The sequence below is a fragment of the Schistosoma mansoni genome (assembly GCF_000237925.1).
Source record: "Schistosoma mansoni, WGS project CABG00000000 data, supercontig 0037, strain Puerto Rico, whole genome shotgun sequence".
Lineage (NCBI taxonomy): Eukaryota > Metazoa > Platyhelminthes > Trematoda > Strigeidida > Schistosomatidae > Schistosoma > Schistosoma mansoni.
This window is the reverse complement of record NW_017386026.1, coordinates 201614-225582: the sequence shown is the minus strand read 5'-3', so window position 1 is coordinate 225582 and position 23969 is coordinate 201614. Positions and strand designations below refer to the sequence as shown.

The window sequence follows — 23969 nt, the reverse complement described above, 5'->3', positions numbered from 1 at the left end:
GTTGACGTCTTCATGATCCAGTCGATCACCAGGAGAAAGATAAAGGGTGAGAGTAAGCAACCTTGCCTAACACCGGTCTTTACCTCAAACGAGTCGGTGAGTTGTCCTCCGTGGACGATTTGGCAGTTTAGTCCATCATAGGAGTTCCGTATGATGTTGACTATCTTCTCAGGCACGCCGTAGTGTCGAAGAAGCTTCCTTAGTGTCGTCCTGTCCATGCTATCAAATGCCTTCTCGTAGTCGATGAAGTTGATGTACAGTGATGAATTCCATTCGATTGATTGTTCCACAATGATACGTAGAGTTGCGATTTGGTCTGTACACGATCTATCCTTACGAAATCTAGTTTGTTGATCTCGAAGTTGGGCGTCCACGGAATCCTTCATCCTGTTTAACAATACTCTGTTGAAGACTTTTCCTGGTATTGAGAGGAGAGTGATGCCCCTGTAGTTGTCGCACTTGCTCAGATCGCCTTTCTTTGGAATCTTGATGAGAAGTCCTTCTTTCCAGTCTGTTGGTACATGTTCTTCGTCCCAAATCTTACTGAAGAGGATGTGGAGTATCTTGGCAGTTGCTGTTACATTTGCTTTCAGTGCCTCTGCCGGGATGTTGTCTGGTCCCGCTGCTTTGCCACTCTTGATTTGTCTAATGGCCATGCTGATCTCTTCAATTGTTGGTGGGCCAATATCGATTGGGAGGTCTGTGGGTGCTGCTTCGATGTTGGGTGGGTTCAGTGGAGCTGGTCGATTCAAGAGTTCCTTGAAGTGTTCTACCCACCTGTTTCGTTGTTCTTCAATATCGTTGATTACTTTGCCTTCCTTGTTTTTCACTGGTCTTTCTGGTTGACGGTAATTTCCAGCAAGTTTCTTTGTTGTATCATACAGTTGTCTCATGTTTCCCTCTCTTGCAGCCTTTTCCGCTGTCATCGCTAAATCTTCCACATATTTACGTTTGTCGGTCCTGATGCTCCTCTTCACTTGCTTGTTTGCCTCTGTGTATTCGGCTTGTGCCTTGGCTTTTTCTGCTCTTGTTCGGCTGATATTGATTGCTACCTTCTTGTTCCTTCTTTCTTCAATCTTATCCAGTGTACCAACAGTGATCCATTCCTTGTGATGGTGCTTCTTTTGGCCCAGAACCTCCTGACATGTTGAAACGATTGCCTCCTTGATACCTTTCCAGCTGCTCTCTATGGTGGTTCCCTCTCCATTGAGTAGATCATGAAAGGCCTCGAACCTGTTGCTGAGGGCTATGTTAAATTCGTTGAGTTTGTCAGCATCTCGAAGAAAGGCCGTGTTAAACTTTTGTGATGTTGTCCGCGCCATTGTCCAGTGCTTCTTGAGTTTTAGTTTCATCTTGGCGACCAGCAAATGGTGATCGGATGCTATATCAGCTCCTCTTCTGCTTCTCACATCCTCCATCGTCCTCCTGAACTTTTTGTTGATGCAGACATGGTCGATTTGATTTTGTGTAGTGTGATCCGGTGAAATCCAAGTGGCTTTGTTTATGTTTTTGTGTGGGAATATGGTGCCACCTATGACCAGTTTATTGAAGGCACATAGGTTTGCAAATCTCTCACCGTTTTCGTTCCTTCCTCCCAGTCCATGTTGTCCCATGACGTCTTCGTATCCAGTGTTGTCCTTTCCAACCTTGGCATTGAAATCTCCCATTAGAATGGTCAGGTCCTTGGTTGGGCACTTCTCGAAGATTGACTGCAGCCTACCGTAGAATTGGTTTTTAGCATCTTCATCGTAGTCGTTGGTCGGCGCATAGCATTGGATGATGTTCATTGTAATGCCCTCTCTCTTTGTTTTGAAGGAGGCTTTGATGATCCTCGGTCCATGAGATTCCCATCCTATAAGTGCATTTTGTGCTTTTCTAGACAGCATCAGTGCCACTCCTTGTGTATGTGGGGCATTTTCTTCTTCATGACCGGAGTATAACAGAAGTTCCCCTGAAGACAGTCGTTGTTGTCCAACCTGCGTCCAATGTGTTTCACTGATTCCAAGCACTTCCAGGTTGTATTTCCTCATTTCCGCAGAAATTTGGAAGACTCTTTCGGTCTCCCACATTGTCCGGACATTCCATGTACCTATAAAAATTGTCGCTCTGGTTGTAAGAAGGTGCATCGGCCTCATGACTTCCGAAGGAACTCGGCTTTCATCATGAGACGTCATTTTTCCTTCTACTCCCAGGGCAGAGTTTGAATGGTTTGAATGATTTTTTCTGGTTAGCGTTTTTTTAGCGAGTTGATTTTCTACGGGATGGGGTCGCTAACCCCATGCCCAACCCTCCTCCTTTACCCGGGCTTGGGACCGGCAGTAGCCCCTGGAGGAGCTACAGGCGGAGTTCAGGACCTACCAGTTAGACATTAACACCGTTGGATGCCAGCTCAGTGGTCTATCGGTTAAGGGCTGCGGCTCGAGACTAGTAGGTCCTGGGTTCGAAACTCGCGAGAGCGGGTTCGTGGATGCGCACTGCTGAGGAGTCCCATAATAGAACGAAACGGCCGTCCAGTGTTTCCAGGTTTTCCATGGTGGTCTAGCTTCAATTGACATTCAATCACATGTTTTAGCTTTGTCTGTTCCAGGTTCTCCATAAATATATCAGCCAGACTTGAGCCATAGGGGCTAACCATGACGACTACATCAATTTGGCGATACTACACACTATTGAACTGAAATTATTTAGTTTTGGTACACATGAACAAGGAGCTGTAGAGGATTAATTCCTCTATATCTGACTCCAATAAATAAATAAATAATATCCCGCTAACTGAATATTTAATGCAGGCTAAATCTCCTAGTAGAATTATGGGATTACTCGAGATTATTCAAAAGCCTGAACACCAGTTATAGAGATAGTTCATTGTTGAAGCTCGGTAAAATCCGCAAGCGTACAGATAGCAAGCACACCGAGAAAACAAGTGAGTGTGTGTGTCAATGAGTGTTAAAAATCCATATATATTTATGAGTGTCAATGGGTTGTGGATAACTATTGATTGTCTTTGTTTACAACCAATGAGAGAATAGATTAAAGATTGATGTGCAGACACATGCGCTCAATCAGACTCACATAAATTTACAGAGTGGATTAAATGTCTAAATTACAGAGAGCACACAAATACTACAATAGCTGAATGGGGTTGCTACAAACCTTTTGAATTCATTGGATGACAATGGAAGGTGTTCAGGATATTGACATATAACTTCAGCCATTTCTTCTAGAGGAACCTTTGCGAATAGAGATGAGAGGTCGAAGGATACCACAAATTTATCGCAAGCATTTATGATTTCGAGCTTTTGTACAAATTCGAAACTGTCCTTCGGACTATACCACCTCACACATACTTGGATATGTTTACGTCTAATTTTGTCAAGCCCTTCAATTAACTTATTTAACAGGCAGTGTCGTTCTAACAATACAATTTGTATACCTTTGTATCATTATTATTATTATCATGTCTGTATGGTTGATCACGTTAATGCCTAAACACATATCCCTCTTACTAGCTTAAGCATTAGTCACTTAAATCGCCAAACTAATTCTTATTTGGCTATTTTTACCTTACACCAAAATCATCCCTGTATTCATCGGCTTTTTCATTCACTTAATTCTCTAAACTTACGTAAACTCTTCAAATCCTGTTTAACTATATTGTGTAACCGATCTTATCAATTTATAATTCTAGACCATTACTACTCTACTGCCCTAAGTCCTCTATATCTGTTTTCCAATGATGTGAATCTTGTATAAACACTTCACAACTTCTCTAATTATCACACAATCGGTCCTGTTCTGTTTCCGGACTTCGTTTGATTACAGCCTCACCCACTCCACTATGGTTTTGAATTCCATATTCAAATGACTTCACACCTGTTCAGTCATATATATGGTTAGTACTGATAAATTTTATTATTCCAGTTCTTTTCCATCATCAATGTCAATTGTTGCACATTATATTGAGGATACCACTAGTATTGTAGTCATACAACTATTATTCATTAACACATTCTATAATCGAATCGTCCCCCACTCGGTTAAAATCAGAAGTCAGATGTGAAGGGGTTGGAAAGATATATTTGATGTGTTATCAATATATCGAGAACCGGTTGCTCTAATGTGGCTAGTGAGCGTTGGAGATGTTTCCCATGCTGGGCTATAACGTGATCTGGTGCGGATGCATGACCGAACGCATTCAGTTAAACATGTCCACTAAAACTAATGTGGTCAGCATCCAATGTCTAACACTTAAAAAGCTATTGATTTTGGGGAATTATTTACAGCTACAATATCATAGATACCTCAGTATTATACTTTAATCCATATATGGTCATAAGCAGCTGACAAGATGCCACGAAATATAATAGATTCGTAATATTCTGCCTCGATTGCTATTTTGTTCTCATTCTAATTCGTAAAGGGTGCCAGTCCAGTGAAATATCCGAATGTTCGCATCTCTGTTTTTGTTTCCGAGTCGCTCAATTATTTAGTGACAGTCAGTTGCAGAAGATGGACATAAATAAATGTTGAGGGATCATGTATACGCACTTCATTGGAGTCCTATTGTAGGATGAAACGGCCGTCCAGTGATTCCAGAATTTACTCACATTGTTCGATTCATGATCTCATTAAAAACTTATTAATCTTCACAGCATTATGTTGATAACGAGAATAATGTTTTTTGAACTGTGCTCGAACATTTGTTGCTTCCCTCATCAAAGCTGTAATGCCATACGTGAATATAAATCACGGTCTACGACTTATCAAAAAACGCATAATGTACTGTATAAGGTAGTTTTTTTCTGAACTCAAAACATTTTTAAATTATTATACACAAAGTTTTTGTTAAAATGTTATGAGATGAAGGCAAATTAATTTCACTCTTCCGTACTTCTATCTGTTTCTAATTTGTGTGACTATTTTCGTATTTCTCTTTCCTGAAAACCTTCACACATTTTAGTACCCTTGGTTAGATGATAGTCCGTACTTAGACTTTCTTGATGTTGAATTCAATGTTTATGGATCAAAAACACTGGTAAGCTTAAGTGTTCTCATTAATTTTATGAATTTATTACAATAATGAATAGATCTAATTAAAATGTCAACATTTAGGGCTAGTGACAAGTCGAGCGACAAGTGACACTCAGGCCCAAGGCTTGGTCGATTATACACAATCTTGTGAGCTGAGAATTAAAAACCTAATTTCGAGTCACTAAAACTAGTGTCGAAAATGCAATTTGTTTACTAGTATTCAGTCAGCACTAAAATACAAGACAAACACGGTATGGTCTACAGATTAGTGCTCAATTATTAAGATGTATATTTCCACCAGATATATTTCATCCTAGATACAGAATAAATGTTTCTAATTGAAAAGAATACAATGGACTGTTATAAACAACTTCATAGATAAATCATAGGCGTTTTTTTATGAACCCAGTCAAATCTACCGGATATACTACTCAAACCAAAGTTTAGAATCCATCAGAGATAAGTTATCAAGGTATTCACTTTGAGTGATTCTAACAGTCCATTTGTAATTTCTTTCATAGAATCAACAAAATAGTTGATTGTCATACTGTCTTGTCACTTTTAAATAATTTGAGTTTTCGTGGTATAAAGACAAAATTATTGAACATTTTTCATCATGTATTTCAGATTAGAAAGAAGTTGATTGATAATGCTAGAGGTTCTGAACAAATTATTGATTTCATCAAAGTGTCAGATAATGTAAGTTTATTGTCATACTTTGAAATGCATACATTTTGTGAATCATTGAGGTTTGATCTAAATTACTACCTGTCATTCTTAATATCAAGTATTTTCGGGCACCAAGTTTATTTTCTTATGCTTTTTAGTATATATATATCACTTAACATTCAGGACAAACTAGTACAAAACTGACCAGGTCAATCTAATGGGAAAGATCGAATTTCTACTAACCAATAGGAGAACGGTTAGTTCATGAATATCAAGTGATATACGAAGACGAAAATTGTACAGTAGACAAATAGTTACTCATGAGTAATACCGTTATAATACACACAAATCACAAAATGGCTTACCTTCAAGTTGACCATATTTATGTGTACTTAATTAAAATAATTGAAAAGCATTACACGTAGATTTCCAATAATCTCTTCTCTGATGCTCAAATAACTGAGATACAAAACTTAAATTTTTTTAATGGATGAAAGTTCACAGAATAATTTCTACATAGAATGAGTCACCGGATGTACATCACTGTTTTTGCAATATTGAACGAATTGAGTTGATTTGCTTTGCTTTTATTGATTTCACTTTTCAGGTGCATACTTATGTCAAACCAAGGCTGTATTCATTTACAAGACTATCTAATACAGATTTTGGGTAAGGAATGCTTCTTTTCCATCCTTCTTTTTAGTACAATACAATCATCCTATCTTCTCTTTTTGTTTGCTATGAATAACACATTTCTAAAAAAACACGTCTTTCACAAAATGTTTAAAGGGTATATTTTTTGTAAAGCAGCTTCACAGTTAATAATCTACAAGAATTGTGCTTCTGTGTCCATTCTCAGATCTTACCAATGAGCTTTTAGGACGAGTAGATAAATATAAAGTGTAACTTGTTACATGTGTGTTTCAGTTAAAGTTACCAAGTTACATGAAAACAAGAACTTGAAACCATTAACGGAAAAATCAAATTGGTATAGCGATAAATAGTATTAGCAGTAGTCGTAGTTTTTATATGGACCGTATGGTTCTAGAAGTAGATATGTTTGCGTGGAATAAAGAGTATTAGACGTTATTAAAACTATGGGTTTATGAAATGTTGGAGAGTGATCGCATTTTGTCAATTGTTATCAATTCTTAACTTGTTGATCAACTGTTGACCTTCTGTTCGAGTGAGTTATTTAAAATTGATAGATCACTGATTAGTGAGCAGTCCCATTTTTTACAAATCCATTAGTTTTATTCGAATCTATCGATTGCGTTTAACTATAATGCGATGTATACTACTTATGTTGATAGATATAAGTAGTATACAGCACCAATCAAGAGTGGAATGCATGCCTTCAGAAGATTGAGAAGATTCATTTGAAGAAAACGGAAGAGGAAACAGAAACTAATGATAAAATAACGGAATCAAAATAATCATGAAGCATGTAAAGGACAACTAATGAAAAATGTACAAATTTTGTATTCGATGTATGGTTTCCATATTTTAAAAAAGTAACAAGTAATCGTTCATCACATATATTTTTAGCGACTAGCTTTCAAGAGTTAAACGGTGTATGTCGATGTTTGTTTGCAGTACATTTTATCACATTCACTAGTACTGATCAAATTGTTAATTAATTTGAATATAGTTTTATAGCTAATTAATGCTAGCCGAACTTCAAACGATAACCAACGATTCATGACAGTTTCTTAAAATCTAAGCATTTCAACACAATAATTTAAATGTTACATGCTCGGTTCTAGGCTTGATGGTTCTATATTAGATCTTTAACCTCATTACGCTTTTTCATTGTTGAGGAGCCTCTAATAATATAAATCTTGCAAGAATCTTTCTTTGTATTGATTCAGTCATTTTATTCTATTTAATTATATATATTTTTAGGTTCATTAGTAGCATAAATTTGCAGTTCAGCCTACAGCTTATCACCTTACTGCGTTATGCTTCATTAAGTTACTTGAAGTCCTTCAATATGATGTTCACATTGAATGTTATCTTGTCAGAATTTCTTGACATTCGGAAAAACTTATGTAGATAGTTCGACACAGATAATCGTCCACTATCCAACTACTCTTAAAACATAATTCGAACTATGAAAAAAACGAAGTAATCGTAACTAATTTTGTACTTATTATGCCAATTTAATGATGGAAAAAGTTATTTTCTCAGTGAATGTTTTTGTCGGACGACAATTTTTCTTTATAAGTTGAATAACCGTCCTTATTATTGTTTTTTTTTCAGAGTTGCATTTGTTATGCCGACTGATCAACAGTTATTTTTAAGTATTCCAAAATCAATAAAATCTAAAATTACTACAGATGGTTCAGGAAATTACATGATTGACGATGGTACGTCAAAATATATGTATTTATATATTATCAGTAAAGGGTTACGGAGATTGTGTTATTTCACTGGATTCACTAACCAATCTAGACTAGACAACTATTAAGAATACGGAAGTTCTAGACAGCCGTTTCTTCCTAGTGTAGGAATCCTTAATAGTTTACATCCGTGATACTCCAACCAGGAACCGAATCGAGGACCTTCAATCTCGTGTGCTAGCGCTTAACTTCTAGACCGTGGAACCACGATTCAATGGTGTATATGGTTGGCTTCAACCAATCCACAACTTTGAAAGACTACATCCTATTGTCTTCGGTTAGTAACTTCTTCACACCCAACATGGTTTCACTTGCACACTATTGGATCCCGGTTCAGTGATGCGGAAGTCGAGCGTTTCCATGCAAGACTGAAAGTCTTGGGTTCAGATCCTGACTGGAGAATCATGGATGTGCACTTCTGAGGATTCCCACACTAGGAAGAAACGGCTGTCTGAAACTTCCATATTTTCAATGGTCGTCTAAACTAGGTTGGTTTGTGATTTCAACAATATATGTAGGCTAATTTCCTTATAATGATTAAAATCTAGCAATTATCTGGTAAAACTGTTTTAGGTTTAAAGTACTGCATTCCAGTCAGGTAATAAAGAGATAATATGGTCATTATAGGACTTGAATAAATTGGAATGCTGATGGGTTTATATAGAAGTATTGTCTTAGATTGGGCTGGAATGGCTATTGCTTCCTGTTTTTAATGGTTTATTCACTGACGAAACTTACATATTTTCTTACAGCTGTTACCCCTCGTGGAGGAGCATAGATCGCCAACCAGCAATCTCTATCCAACTCTGTCCTGGACAATCCTTTCCAGTTGCTATTCATTCTTCTAATGTCTCCTTCCAATTCTCGGCGCAGCGTGTTCTTTAGCCTTCTTCTTTTCCGTTGCCCTTCAGGATTCCAGGTTGGCGCTTGCTTGGTGATGCAGTTTGGTGATTTTTGTAATGTATGTCCTATCCAATTCCAACATCTTTTCATAATTTCCTCTTCAGTCGGAAGCTGGTTTGTCCTTTCCCACAGTAGGCTCTTGCTGATGTTATCCGGCCAATGTATATTGAGTATCCTGCGTAGATAACTGTTTATAAATGCTTTTACTTTATTTAATGATGGTTGTAGTAGTTCTCCAAATTGCAGCTTCATACAATAGAACTGTCTTGATGTTCGTATTGGAGATTCTGACTTTAATATATTTGTTGACAGTTGTTTTGAGTTCCATATGTTCTTTAATTGTAAATATGTTATCTGATGACCATCTTGATTTATTCAACCATGATGAAGTGACATCTATAGGAAGGTCTGTGTGTGTTGCTTCGATGGCCGGTGGATTCAGTTGAGTTCGTCTATTCAGGAGTTCCCACAAGTATTCCACCCATCTACTCTGTTCTTGAATCTCAGTGATTGTCTTCCTTTCTTTGTCGTTGACTGGTCTCTCCAGTTTACCATGTCTCCCTGCTAGTTTCTTCGTTGTATCATTTTCTTGAAGCTTTTTCTGCCGTCGTTGCTAGTTCTCCCATGTATTTCTGCTTGTCGGCTTTGGTGCTCTTCTTCACTTGCTTGTTTGCTTCTGCGTAGTCTGCTTGTGCCTCGGCTTTCTCTTTTCTTGTTCAACTTTTTATGACTTTTAAAGAATAGAGACCTTATGCCAATTCGTTATGATTTTATATCCAGTTTTTTATCACATGAATCCACCAATCGGAGTACGACTTACCCAATCTTAGCAATGTGCCAAACCAATAATGTTCGACCGGTATGAACAACCTAGCATCGTTACTTGTCCTCTGTCCGCTTAGCCCAACCAGTTGAGTCCAGAACACCAATTACAGCTTCTGCTATGCGAATCATTTATTTCAAGCATACTCGGTTTATATACCAAACAAACAGACCGCATCACACCATAAAATAGGAAATAATATTTGTATAAGATCAAGTCAAATGTGACTGTGAACGTGGGATATAATAATCAATAAACTGAATATAATTTAGGGACAGTAAATCGTACAATAATGATTCATAGGTCAAAATGAAGCTTATAATAAGATGAATATATATATATATATATATATATATATATATATATATATATATATATATATAATCATTCAATAGTTAAACAACAAGAATATGTATATAATAATCGTTCATTAATAGGTCTCGGAAGTTACCCGTACTCATGTTTTCGCTAGGATATAACATGACTGTTGTTAATTGCTGTCTTCTTGTTCTTCACTAATATTGTCCAGAGTTTCCATAGAGATCTATTCCTTATGATGATGCTTCTTGCTACCCAGAACTTCCTGACACGCTGAAGTTAATGCTTCTTTGATACCTTTCCAGTTCTCTTCCATCGTAGTTTCTTCCTTCAGTAGATCCTGTAGAGCTTGGGACCTGTTATTGAGAGTTATCTTGAATTCGTTGAGTTTGTTAGTATCTCGAAGGAAGACTATATTGGACTTTTGTAATGCTGTTCCCTCAGTTATCCAGTGTTTCTTTAGCTTCAGTTTCATCTCGGAAACCACAAGGTGGTGATCTGAAGCTATGTCAGCTCCTCTCCTGGTTCTCACATCTTCCATTGTCCTTTTCAATTTTTTGTTGATACAAATATGATCTATCTGGTTCACTGTGGTGTGGTGAGGCGAAATCCATGTAGCTTTATGTATGCGTTTGTGTGAGAATATTGTGCCGCCTATAACTAGTTTGTTGAATGCACATATACTTGCAAATCTCTCCCATTTTCATTTCTCTCTCCCAGTCCATGCCATCCCATTATATCTCCATATAACGTGTTGTACACTCCGACGTTGGCGTTTAGATCTCCCATCAGGATGGTGGGATCCTTTCTTGGGCATTTCGCTATGAATGATTGCAGTCTCGCTTAGAACTTATCTTTACCATCGTCATTGCTATCATTGGTGGGTGCATAACATTGGATAACATTCATTGAGATCCCCTTCTTTGTTTTGAATGGTGCTATGACTATCCTGGATCCATGAGATACCCATCCTACAAGTGCATTTCGTGCTTCTCTGGACATCATCGGAGCAATTCCCTGAGTGTGAGGAGCACTTTCCTCTTTGTGACAGGAGTACAACAGCATCTCTTCCGCATCTAGCCTTTTCTGTCCAGCTTGGGTCCAGTGGGCTTCATTGATCCTGAGTACTGTCGATTTGTATCTCTTCATTTCCATTGCTATTTGACTGATCCTCCCTGTCTCCCACAATGTCCAGACGTTCCATGTATCAATAAATAATGTTGCTCTGGTTTCTAGAAGGGGCATCGACCTCGTGACTTCAAAAGAATCTCGGCTTTCTTCCTGATGCATCATAATTATTCCTTCAACTCTTAGGGCAGAGTTTAAATGGTTTAATTAGTTAGCGTTTTTTAGCCAAATTGTTTTCTGCGTGATGGGGTTGCCGACCCTATCCCCAAACCTCCTCGTTTACACGGGCTTTGGACTGGCAGTAACTCTAGAAGAGCTACTGACGTGGTTAGCTGACGAAAGCTATATCGCACTTAAGTTGATCTCCATATTTAACCAAATAAACACTAATTATATCTAATTCGATAAATGTGTACAATCCACTTACCTTTAAAAAGTCGGCTATAAATTGAACCCAGCTATTAAGTGCGTAATCAAAATCTATGCTTGTTTGGTTGATGAATAAAGAACAATGTAAGTATACTTTGAACTATTTTTGGAATACAAGAAGGATGAGATGAAATTCTCACGATTATTCATTTTACGAACTTAGAACCTTTATGGTGCTCATAGAGTATTTTATGCAAAGTTATAAAAATAGCCGACAATATAAGATTATCTACATAGTTTACATCACGAATCGACTTCAGTTAAATAATCATTGGAAACCAGGAGATATTTGAAAGTTGTTAATTCCTAGTAAGGAGTTCAGCAGTGTGCACTTACGATCTCACTGGCGGACGGGACTCAGGATCCTAAGCTCTCAATGTGAGCACCTAGACTTTAGACCAGTGAGCCGTAACCCAACGATTTACATGTTGAAATTCGATCGACTTGCGGTATTGCGCAATTACCTGGTGCCATTAATGAGTAACTCTCATATCCGGTATAGTTAAATTCCAATAATCTTTACAAGCTCTCGTTAGTAAAGATAACGAATTATTTAGTACACTTAGCATTCATTACTACTGAAATTTTAATACATTAGAATTGTAATTGATTTGATGCTTGAAAAGATCTCTTATGTTTATGTCCTCAATATAAATACTCTGTTATGTCTTTTAGTGATTTAATTTTCGGTAATATCCCACTTAACAAATTTTCAAGTCATTATTTTTTACTGAAAGTCGTTCGGTGACAACTGATTCATCTAAATTTTCCGTAGTGGAAAACATACGTAATGTTGAGGGATTATAAATTCTGAATTTTCGAATTATTTTTCATCTACTTCTGTCATATTGAAGTTGACTTTTGAATCATTTACATGAAACAGTGTTTGTATGAGATAATTAAATAATATTTTGAAAGGTAGTTTATAATTTGACTACTTTGAACTAAACATTGTGTTATGGTACATAAGCAATTCTTCATTATTTCCTTCATTATTAAATCTCTTTCAACACGTACCTGATGTGTACTGGATTTATGACAAAACTTATCATACTCTGATTAATGCAGATTGCATTCTTTTGTTTTATCATTATGTGCTTCAAACTACAAGATGAAAGCAGTGTACAATGACCAGTGTGGTGTACTGGACAGTTACTTTACTCTAGTTGGAGACTTTACGGAAATGCACCATGGACATTTAAAATAAACATAAATAGTTTAAGGGGAACCAATCAGGTTTAACATAGTGGCTCATGGATTTTCGCGTGGCAATTCAAAACCCGACGACATATGGCTTTTATCTAATAAAAAAGCTAAGAGAGAAATACGTAAAGCCTATCGATATTTAGTTAATAAGAGGCTTAATAGTGATGAACATGGCAATGTTAAAGGGTATAGATGAACTTCAGTAACTCTTTAAATCATGATAAAATAATAATGAGAAAAATTGAATTAAAATATGTAAAATATTTAAACATGATTTAAAAGGTTCTCAAGGTTACTTATATATTCTTGAGATCATAAATACAGGACTTACTTGCAAAACTGTTTCTTAATACAACCGCGAAGTATTCTCACACTGTGATCCTAGCTTTTAACTCAAAAATCCTAAACTATACTCTCAATCCTAAACCCGAAATTTTCAGGAACCATAGATAAATAATTTATTCATATCACTTGCATCCATCCTCATGACTGATTGATTGAGATTGTCTTAAAGCTGACCTGACTTCCTCAAATTCATTTCGAAAATCACTGTTTTTCTTCAGTAAATGTTTCCATAAAACTATCTAACATAATTTAGTTTTTTTCGACTGATTCCATTCCTTCGTTCCGTTTACATGCATGCACATCCATTAATTTGCTCTAGTATTTTTCTGTTAATTTTCAGTTCTCATCAAAAATTTAATAAAGAAAGCGAAAATTATTTTACCATGGAAGGCATTAGATGTGTACATGAAAATAAATGATCATGTGTTTAATTTGGAAACACCTAATGAACATATGGTACTTCATAGAGACGAAGATGATCAAATAAACGTGAAGACAACATTAGTGGACGAGAAGGAGGAAGAATATGAAATAACAAACAGAAAAGAAACTGTAATGGAAGACGAAGAGGAACAACAACAATTCAAAGCGTCAACATCATTGAATGATGAGTTTATTTCAATGGAAAATGAATTTCTCTCATCACAATTAAATGATACATTTTGTGTAAATAATACAAATTGTTTAATACAGGATTCATTTCTGAGAAAACTTATCATTCGAAGTACACTATCGTCCAGTAAAGTTAATGATGAATCTGAAAATACTCCAGATATTAAAAATTTTAATGGTTCTTCTTCAATAATACTCACTGATCAGATAAAAGAAACAACGAGAGTGCTACAATCCAGTGAATCAATCACACCACCATCATCACCCAGATCTGAGACGTCAGTTGGTGTTAGTGATATTCGTATAGATAAGAATAGATCATCAATACAAACACCGGTAGAAAATACAAGACCTATGGATAAAAAACCCATAACAACTGAAGTAAATATGTCAGTCGGTTTCGAAAGTACTACTATTGCTACCACTGCTACTACTGCTACTACTTCAGCCACTTCAGTATTATTAAGAAGTCCTAATGATATAACTAGTCAATCTACATTAGACATGACAAAAAATGAAGTGGATGTAAACAATGATGGTGTGGGATCGGATCGACTCATCACCGAACAAAATAATGAAATAAGAAATTTCCTTGAAAAAATACGGAATATTAATTCTAGTAAGTAATTATGTTTTAGGTTATAATAAAATAATAATAATAATAATCTATAAATAGTATTCATCACAGAGTCCAGATGCCTAAGTAGATGATGTGACAACGTTTGAAGCGAACGGTACTGTTTTTGAGTCCTGGCAGGAACGTCAACTCTGGGATGCAGGTATATCCAGCTAACTAGCCTCAAATAGGAATAAATGTTTGTCTTAGATTCCACTGCTATGCACCATCCATCTCTGCTTCTTGTCCGTAAAATAGTTTTTGAACTTACCACTTCTTCAAGCATTCATTCTGATATAACCCTATGGGTATATTGTAAGTGGAAATTCTGCTCCGTATACTTTGATTTGAACAGTTGGTATATTACAGGGGAAAAAGATCATATGCATATGCTAGTTGCGGTTAAATGTCATAAGTGATTATGGTTGAGTGATAACTTACTCACAAGTCTGAATTCATAGTCAGATGCCGTCAATGACCGCAAATCAGAAGACAGAATAAATGATACCAAAAGTCTAAGGCATTTTCTGAAACAAAATGACCTGTATATGTACAGAATATTTGACAAAAAATAAATATGATTTAAGGTGTAAATGATTATTAGAAGGGGTCTTTGTGGAGATTTTAGTAATTTTATGATTGAATTTAAGAGTCAGTTGAAGCTAGACCACCATTGAAAACCTGGAAGCACTTGACAGCCGTTTTGTTCTAGTGTGGGACTCATCAGCAGTGCGAATCCACGACTTCAACCCCTAACCTAGAACCAATCGGTCTCGCCCGCGAACGCTTAAGTGGTAGGTCCCGGGTTCGAATCTCGAGGGGCGGGATAGTGAGTGCGCAATGGTGATGAGTCCCACACTAGAGCGAAACGGCTGTCCAGTGCTTCCAAGTTTTCCATGGTGGTCTAGTTTCAATTGACTCTTGAATTCAACTATAAAATATAAATGGTTGTTGAATTTCGAATCTGTGGATCACTTACCAACGTATGGAATTTAGACCTCTAAAGCTTACTTATCATCCTCTCATATCACTCAGTTGTGCACTAGCTACAACTCAGAGGAACATTCGCATAAAAGAAGTTAGCGACTTAAAACTGAGCATTTTAATTGATCTTTAGTTATTAAGTAATTAAGTTAACAATAGTATGCTGTTATGTTGTAAGTAAAAGAAAAGTTTTGAATACGTTATTGCAAAAATGATACTGTGATTCTTAAACCAAGAACTTTTGGAATTGGTTTTACGACAGAGTGGAATCATTAGTTTCGTAAAAAATGTTTTAGAACAATAAATGAAAAAATCCGTAATCCATTAGTCTGCAACCAATTTAGTCCTTACTATTAAAAGTAATCTATATGATGGCATACATTACTTTATTACAGCTTCATTAGTTCGGATTTCCAGAACATCATCACGGATCCGAGTACGTAACTACGGGTTTTTTGTTTCAGAGGTTATAATATTACTCATAGGCTTCCAGAACCGGGATAGGTAAAATGAATTACAAATATGCAACTCACAGGTTGAAAATCAAGTACAGACCACTAAGCTATCTCATGTTGGCCCAAAAACCATTAACAAATGCATAGTTAGCGTACACTCCCTATAAACTTACGACATATCAACTACAGGTCAGCGTTTCAGTAAATTATTGAGCTGAATGTATTTGGTTTTCTCAGATAACCTCCTAACTCAAGGGACCATTCTAGAGTTAGAAAGTATGAAACTTGGAACAAGAACGAAAATAACAGTCAAACAACATTGAGTGATTTGATATCATAATCTAGATAATTGTTCTTATGCTAAAAGGCTTCAGTATATATATTCCTTGATAGTCAATAAACAACATACATCTGATTGAATAATTTATTAATAATTTACGGAACCAATTGAAGGTTATTCAGTTTAGTCAATCATATACACTTTACCATTCAATTTAATGTTTATTAAATATCAACTAATATTCAGGTCATTTGAGTTATGGTTGGTCAGTGAGATTTTATTTTATTAGCTCATAGCTATCCCAATGACCTTGGACAGAATTAGTGGGTGACTCGTATAAAAAACAACTGATTATTTCTATCTTATGACCTTTACTTGCAGTCTGTAGACTATACTTGTTGTCGTTGCTTGCGAGATGGAAACAATACATTGACCGTTCTCAATATTGCTTTTAGATCAACATTCTAACACTTCAACACAATAACGCTGAAATGGTGTTACCTATCTGTATAGGTCTTAGGTTATTCGTAAAGTTTTAAAAATTGATTAAGTGTGTCTTACCCTGAACTTTAGTTGTAATTTAGTTTTCTGAGCTGAATGGTTTAATCGTGGAGCTTTCACAGTTCTTTTGAACAACATTATCAGCACAAACTTTAGGGACTTTCGGTCATTTTTTCCCTTATTTAATGGAAGAGGGTCGCAAATAGAAGTTCAGTATTCACTGAAGACTTTTTCTCTATCTTTATTTTCTATTATATTTGTGCTTTACATTCAGCGTATCGGCTGAAAATCTTCACAACAGACAGTCAAAGATAACAATAGTCACTTGCAGCGAAAACTTTAATGAAAACAATTCTTTGAAATGCAACATTCTTCTACTGACTGAACTGTAAAATGATCTAAATTATTCGGTAGAACATATATAATGAACATTGAAAACTTTGTGGATAACACTAGTCCTGTTTGATGTTTATATTTCAACTCATTTGGGTTATTCACATAGTGTGTATATGTGTTCCAAGTTATTTAGTCAGTAAAATGTTTATCTTAATCAAATGATTTCTTTTCAGTTTCATATGACATTCTTATAAAAACTGATTTACATCAAATGAAATATCTATTATGGAATGATCTTTTTTTGTTTTTCTCCAGGTCAGACAGAATTACTGTCACAAATTCTGCTGGAGATTATGATTGCAGAGAAAGATGTTTCGGAATCAGCTGAATCAATCAAACTGAACAGTCCTATAATTTCACGAACAATAGCATTAAATACTGGTTTAATATGGACAATACCAATCAAGTTAGTTTGCGACTAATAATTTAGCTCATTAGTTGAATTTATGTGAATTCCGATTGTGGCTAATGAAAAGACGGTAGAATAGTGTCACAGGAAGTGTGGTGTGGTCTACTTATATCCACATAAGTAGTATATGGTGTTGGTCAGATATAGAATGTATTTTGGCAGAAGACCGATGAGGAAAGAACCGAAATGAAGCGCAATCGGTAGGAAAATGCATGAACAATTAAATTAGAGAAGAAACAGTGAGGAATGAGACAATTGCTTGTTAATTTGCAAAAAGACTGTTCATTGTATGGTTGGCAGAATTTACTGAGATACTCCGTAATTTTTGCTTCAATACATTCAATTAGCGCCAAGCAGTGTTCTGTTCACTACAGAAGTACCACTAACTTGGACAGTATGGTTAAATGGACCAAGTGTAAAACTTCAGCTGCTCGATAGGCACTCAAATATCTGGTGCCAATAATTTGAGAAGTATGAATCGAAAATGAATGAGAACTGAACAATAAATGAGGCAGAATACTACGAATCTATGTATTTCGTGGCTCCTTATCAGTTGCTTATGACCATAAACGGATTAAAGTGCAATATTGAGGTATGTATGATACAATGTGCAACAATTGACATTGATGATGGAAAAGAACTGGAATAATAAAATTTATCAGTACTAACCATATATATGACTGAACAGGTGTGAAGTCATTTGAATATGGAATTCAAAACCATAGTGGAGTGGGTGAGGCTGTAATCAAACGAAGTCCGGAAACAGAACAGGACCGATTGTGTGATAATTAGAGAAGTTGTGAAGTGTTTATACAAGATTCACATCATTGGAAAACAGATATAGAGGACTTAGGGCAGTAGAGTAGTAATGGTCTAGAATTATAAATTGATAAGATCGGTTACACAATATAGTTAAACAGGATTTGAAGAGTTTACGTAAGTTTAGAGAATTAAGTGAATGAAAAAGCCGATGAATACAGGGATGATTTTGGTGTAAGGTAAAAATAGCCAAATAAGAATTAGTTTGGCGATTTAAGTGACTAATGCTTAAGCTAGTAAGAGGGATATGTGTTTAGGCTTTAACGTGATCAACCATACAGACATGATAATAATAATAATGATACAAAGGTATACAAATTGTATTGTTAGAACGACACTGCCTGTTAAATAAGTTAATTGAAGGGCTTGACAAAATTAGACGTAAACATATCCAAGTATGTGTGAGGTGGTATAGTCCGAAGGACAGTTTCGAATTTGTACAAAAGCTCGAAATCATAAATGCTTGCGATAAATTTGTGGTATCCTTCGACCTCTCATCTCTATTCGCAAAGGTTCCTCTAGAAGAAATGGCTGAAGTTATATGTCAATATCCTGAACACCTTCCATTGTCATCCAATGAATTCAAAAGGTTTGTAGCAACCCCATTCAGCTATTGTAGTATTTGTGTGCTCTCTGTAATTTAGACATTTAATCCACTCTGTAAATTTATGTGAGTCTGATTGAGCGCATGTGTCTGCACATCAATCTTTAATCTATTCTCTCATTGGTTGTAAACAAAGACAATCAATAGTTATCCACAACCCATTGACACTCATAAATATATATGGATTTTTAACACTCATTGACACACACACTCACTTGTTTTCTCGGTGTGCTTGCTATCTGTACGCTTGCGGATTTTACCGAGCTTCAACAATGAACTATCTCTATAACTGGTGTTCAGGCTTTTGAATAATCTCGAGTAATCCCATAATTCTACTAGGAGATTTAGCCTGCATTAAATATTCAGTTAGCGGGATATTATTTATTTATTTATTGGAGTCAGATATAGAGGAATTAATCCTCTACAGCTCCTTGTTCATGTGTACCAAAACTAAATAATTTCAGTTCAATAGTGTGTAGTATCGCCAAATTGATGTAGTCGTCATGGTTAGCCCCTATGGCTCAAGTCTGGCTGATATATTTATGGAGAACCTGGAACAGACAAAGCTAAAACATGTGATTGAATGAATTACACTCTTCTGTAAATATAACAATGACACGGCACATTACAAAGACACATCAACTGCGAAAATACATGGAGTGGGATTTATCTAAACTACAACAGCCTCAGTCCAATAAGTTACAAAGAGGGGATTGTACGAACCATTTTTGACCGCACCCGTAAACTTCGTTCAAAGAAAGCCTAGAAGAAGAGCTTGCCATCAAAACAACTTGCGCACGTGAAATACATGTCCAGTGAAATTTATCGAGGAGTATGCCAAAACCAACGTACGTGTTGAATACGCTACAGTGGGAAAGAAAACCTACTTCTTATATCTGCGCTTCAAAGAAGATGGAATCACTGAAATAATTAACTACAGGACGAATACCACGATGAATGTTGTTTATCCATCAGTAAGACTAACAACGTTATACCAAATGAACTGTTCACTCAAAGAAACAAAAATTGACTGGTTGTCTTTGCTTAGTACCTGCAACTGCATGTACCAAAGCACATACATTGAAAGAATAGAGAGAAGAGTACATGTTCGCATATCCGAGCACGCTTCAAAGAATTAGAGACTGAGAGTCACAACGGCTCTAAACAGTTCAATAGCTCGCCACTTAATTGATATCGGGCATACCATTGACATTCCACAACCCTTCAAAATTATTAGCAAACAACAAAGTTCAGCGTCTCTCCGGTTTGCTGAAGCAGTAACAATAAGGAAACTCAAACCTACTTTATTTCAGTCAGTCAGTCAGTCACAACGTAAAACTTCATACGTACCTACACATCAGTTCAAGTTGCCATACCACATTAGCACAGAGATACAGTTGTCGATTCAAATCACATACTGGTAGAGGTAGCAAGAGTATAAGCAGTAATCCGAAAGATTACGGTTCGAAGATGTTATTCAAGGAGTATAATCCGGTGAAATAGATTTGGAAAGAGAAAAAAGATAGAGACATGAAGAACCCCGAAGACTAGAATTTGGGAGAACACAAAGAGTGGATGCAACTGCGCCATTGTAAACGATTTTGAGTCATGTCATTCAAGGTCTCTAACCATCGATTGCTATCGTCTCTCAGATCCTAATCACGTAGTCCACACCTACCAACATGGCTCAGTCCACTTGTCAGTGACTTCAAGGACTTGTGCCACGTTTTGGTCTGACCGCCCCTAGCTTTCTTCCAACCTATTCCTACACCATAAAACATCGCACCTGCTTTATGTATCCGAAAGAGACATTAATCCACTTATCACTACCTTGGTAGATTCACAGTTCTAACTAATTTCACCTGGAGTTACTTTTTTTGTTATTATTACTTTATCAGTGTTTATTTTGCTAAGAAAATTTTCTTTTCGACGAAATCATTTACTTAAGCTGTACATTCGTATATATAGTTATATGGAAAATATATGTCTACAGGAGGCTAGGAAAGATTGCATTATAAATTGGTTCGACAATAAATTATGGGAAGGGGTTTTGTGGAGATTTAGTATTTTTCATAGATGAAGGCGTGAGTCAATTGAAGCTAGACCACCATGGAAAACCTGGAAACACTGGACGGCCGTTCCGTCCTATTATGGGACTCCTCAGCAGTGCGCATCCACGAACCCGCTCTCGCGAGTTTCGAACCCAGTACCTACCTTACTTACTTACTTACTTACTTACGCCTGTTACTCCCAATGGAGCATAGGCCGCCGACCAGCTTTCTCCAACCCACTCTGTCCTGAGCCTTCTTTTCTAGTTCTTTCCAGTTCTTGTTCATTCTTCTCATGTCTGTCTCTATTTCTCGGCGTAATGTGTTCTTTGGTCTTCCTCTTCTCCTTCGACCTTCAGGATTCCATGTGAGGGCTTGTCTTGTGACACAATTGGGTGATTTCCTCAAAGTGTGCCCAATCCACTTCCAGCGCTTCTTCCTGATTTCTTCCTCCGCTGGAATCTGGTTTGTTGTCTCCCACAGTAACTTGTTGCTGATAGTGTCTGGCCATCGGATCCGAAGTATCTTGCGTAGACAGCTGTTAATAAACACTTGTATCTTCTGGATAATGGCTTTCGTAGTTCTCCACGTCTCTGCCTCATACAGAAGAACTGTCTTGACATTTGTATTGAAAATTCTAACCTTGGTGTTGGTTGACAATTGTTTTGAGCTCCAGATGTTTTTCAGCTGTAGGTATGCTGCTCTTGCTTTGCCAATCCGTGTCTTCACATCTGCATCAGATGCACCGTGTTCATCGATGATGCTGCCCAGATATGTAAAGGTTCTCACATCCTCCAAAGCTTCTCCTCCAAGTGTAATTGGATTGATGCATGCTGTATTGTATCGGAGAGTCTTGCTTTTCCCTTTGTTTATATTGAGACCTACTGCTGCTGAGGCAGCTGCTACACTGGTCGTTTTCTCCTGCATTTGTTGTTGCGTTTGTGATAGAAGAGCCAGATCATCCGCGAAGTCTAGATCGTCCAGCTGCATCCTGCTTGTCCACTGTATCCCGTGCATTCCTCCAGATGTTGACGTCTTCATGATCCAGTCGATCACCAGGAGAAAGATAAAGGGTGAGAGTAAGCAACCTTGCCTAACACCGGTCTTTACCTCAAACGAGTCGGTGAGTTGTCCTCCGTGGACGATTTGGCAGTTTAGTCCATCATAGGAGTTCCGTATGATGTTGACTATCTTCTCAGGCACGCCGTAGTGTCGAAGAAGCTTCCTTAGTGTCGTCCTGTCCATGCTATCAAATGCCTTCTCGTAGTCGATGAAGTTGATGTACAGTGATGAATTCCATTCGATTGATTGTTCCACAATGATACGTAGAGTTGCGATTTGGTCTGTACACGATCTATCCTTACGAAATCTAGTTTGTTGATCTCGAAGTTGGGCGTCCACGGAATCCTTCATCCTGTTTAACAATACTCTGTTGAAGACTTTTCCTGGTATTGAGAGGAGAGTGATGCCCCTGTAGTTGTCGCACTTGCTCAGATCGCCTTTCTTTGGAATCTTGATGAGAAGTCCTTCTTTCCAGTCTGTTGGTACATGTTCTTCGTCCCAAATCTTACTGAAGAGGATGTGGAGTATCTTGGCAGTTGCTGTTACATTTGCTTTCAGTGCCTCTGCCGGGATGTTGTCTGGTCCCGCTGCTTTGCCACTCTTGATTTGTCTAATGGCCATGCTGATCTCTTCAATTGTTGGTGGGCCAATATCGATTGGGAGGTCTGTGGGTGCTGCTTCGATGTTGGGTGGGTTCAGTGGAGCTGGTCGATTCAAGAGTTCCTTGAAGTGTTCTACCCACCTGTTTCGTTGTTCTTCAATATCGTTGATTACTTTGCCTTCCTTGTTTTTCACTGGTCTTTCTGGTTGACGGTAATTTCCAGCAAGTTTCTTTGTTGTATCATACAGTTGTCTCATGTTTCCCTCTCTTGCAGCCTTTTCCGCTGTCATCGCTAAATCTTCCACATATTTACGTTTGTCGGTCCTGATGCTCCTCTTCACTTGCTTGTTTACCTCTGTGTATTCGGCTTGTGCCTTGGCTTTTTCTGCTCTTGTTCGGCTGATATTGATTGCTACCTTCTTGTTCCTTCTTTCTTCAATCTTATCCAGTGTACCAACAGTGATCCATTCCTTGTGATGGTGCTTCTTTTGGCCCAGAACCTCCTGACATGTTGAAACGATTGCCTCCTTGATACCTTTCCAGCTGCTCTCTATGGTGGTTCCCTCTCCATTGAGTAGATCATGAAAGGCCTCGAACCTGTTGCTGAGGGCTATGTTAAATTCGTTGAGTTTGTCAGCATCTCGAAGAAAGGCCGTGTTAAACTTTTGTGATGTTGTCCGCGCCATTGTCCAGTGCTTCTTGAGTTTTAGTTTCATCTTGGCGACCAGCAAATGGTGATCGGATGCTATATCAGCTCCTCTTCTGCTTCTCACATCCTCCATCGTCCTCCTGAACTTTTTGTTGATGCAGACATGGTCGATTTGATTTTGTGTAGTGTGATCCGGTGAAATCCAAGTGGCTTTGTTTATGTTTTTGTGTGGGAATATGGTGCCACCTATGACCAGTTTATTGAAGGCACATAGGTTTGCAAATCTCTCACCGTTTTCGTTCCTTCCTCCCAGTCCATGTTGTCCCATGACGTCTTCGTATCCAGTGTTGTCCTTTCCAACCTTGGCATTGAAATCTCCCATTAGAATGGTCAGGTCCTTGGTTGGGCACTTCTCGAAGATTGACTGCAGCCTACCGTAGAATTGGTTTTTAGCATCTTCATCGTAGTCGTTGGTCGGCGCATAGCATTGGATGATGTTCATTGTAATGCCCTCTCTCTTTGTTTTGAAGGAGGCTTTGATGATCCTCGGTCCATGAGATTCCCATCCTATAAGTGCATTTTGTGCTTTTCTAGACAGCATCAGTGCCACTCCTTGTGTATGTGGGGCATTTTCTTCTTCATGACCGGAAATGACAGAAGTTCCCCTGAAGACAGTCGT

General features: G+C 37.4%; 1 protein-coding gene across 1 annotated transcript in view; it reads left to right on the top strand.

Annotated features, from left to right (window-relative positions):
- Positions 1 to 4716: 4716 nt before the first annotated feature.
- Smp_124540 (serine-rich repeat protein, putative) overlaps positions 4717 to 23969 on the top strand; it is a gene marked incomplete at its 3' end in the record, with an annotated part of 27992 nt that continues 8739 nt past the window's right edge. The window contains exons 1-7 of the mRNA XM_018790720.1: positions 4717 to 5035; positions 5659 to 5730; positions 6308 to 6369; positions 7963 to 8069; positions 13595 to 14255; positions 14334 to 14485; positions 17354 to 17504. Of these exons, the coding sequence (XP_018645963.1) occupies positions 7976 to 8069; positions 13595 to 14255; positions 14334 to 14485; positions 17354 to 17504 (1058 nt within the window). The 5' untranslated portion in view covers positions 4717 to 5035; positions 5659 to 5730; positions 6308 to 6369; positions 7963 to 7975. The remainder of the gene's footprint in view (positions 5036 to 5658; positions 5731 to 6307; positions 6370 to 7962; positions 8070 to 13594; positions 14256 to 14333; positions 14486 to 17353; positions 17505 to 23969) is intronic.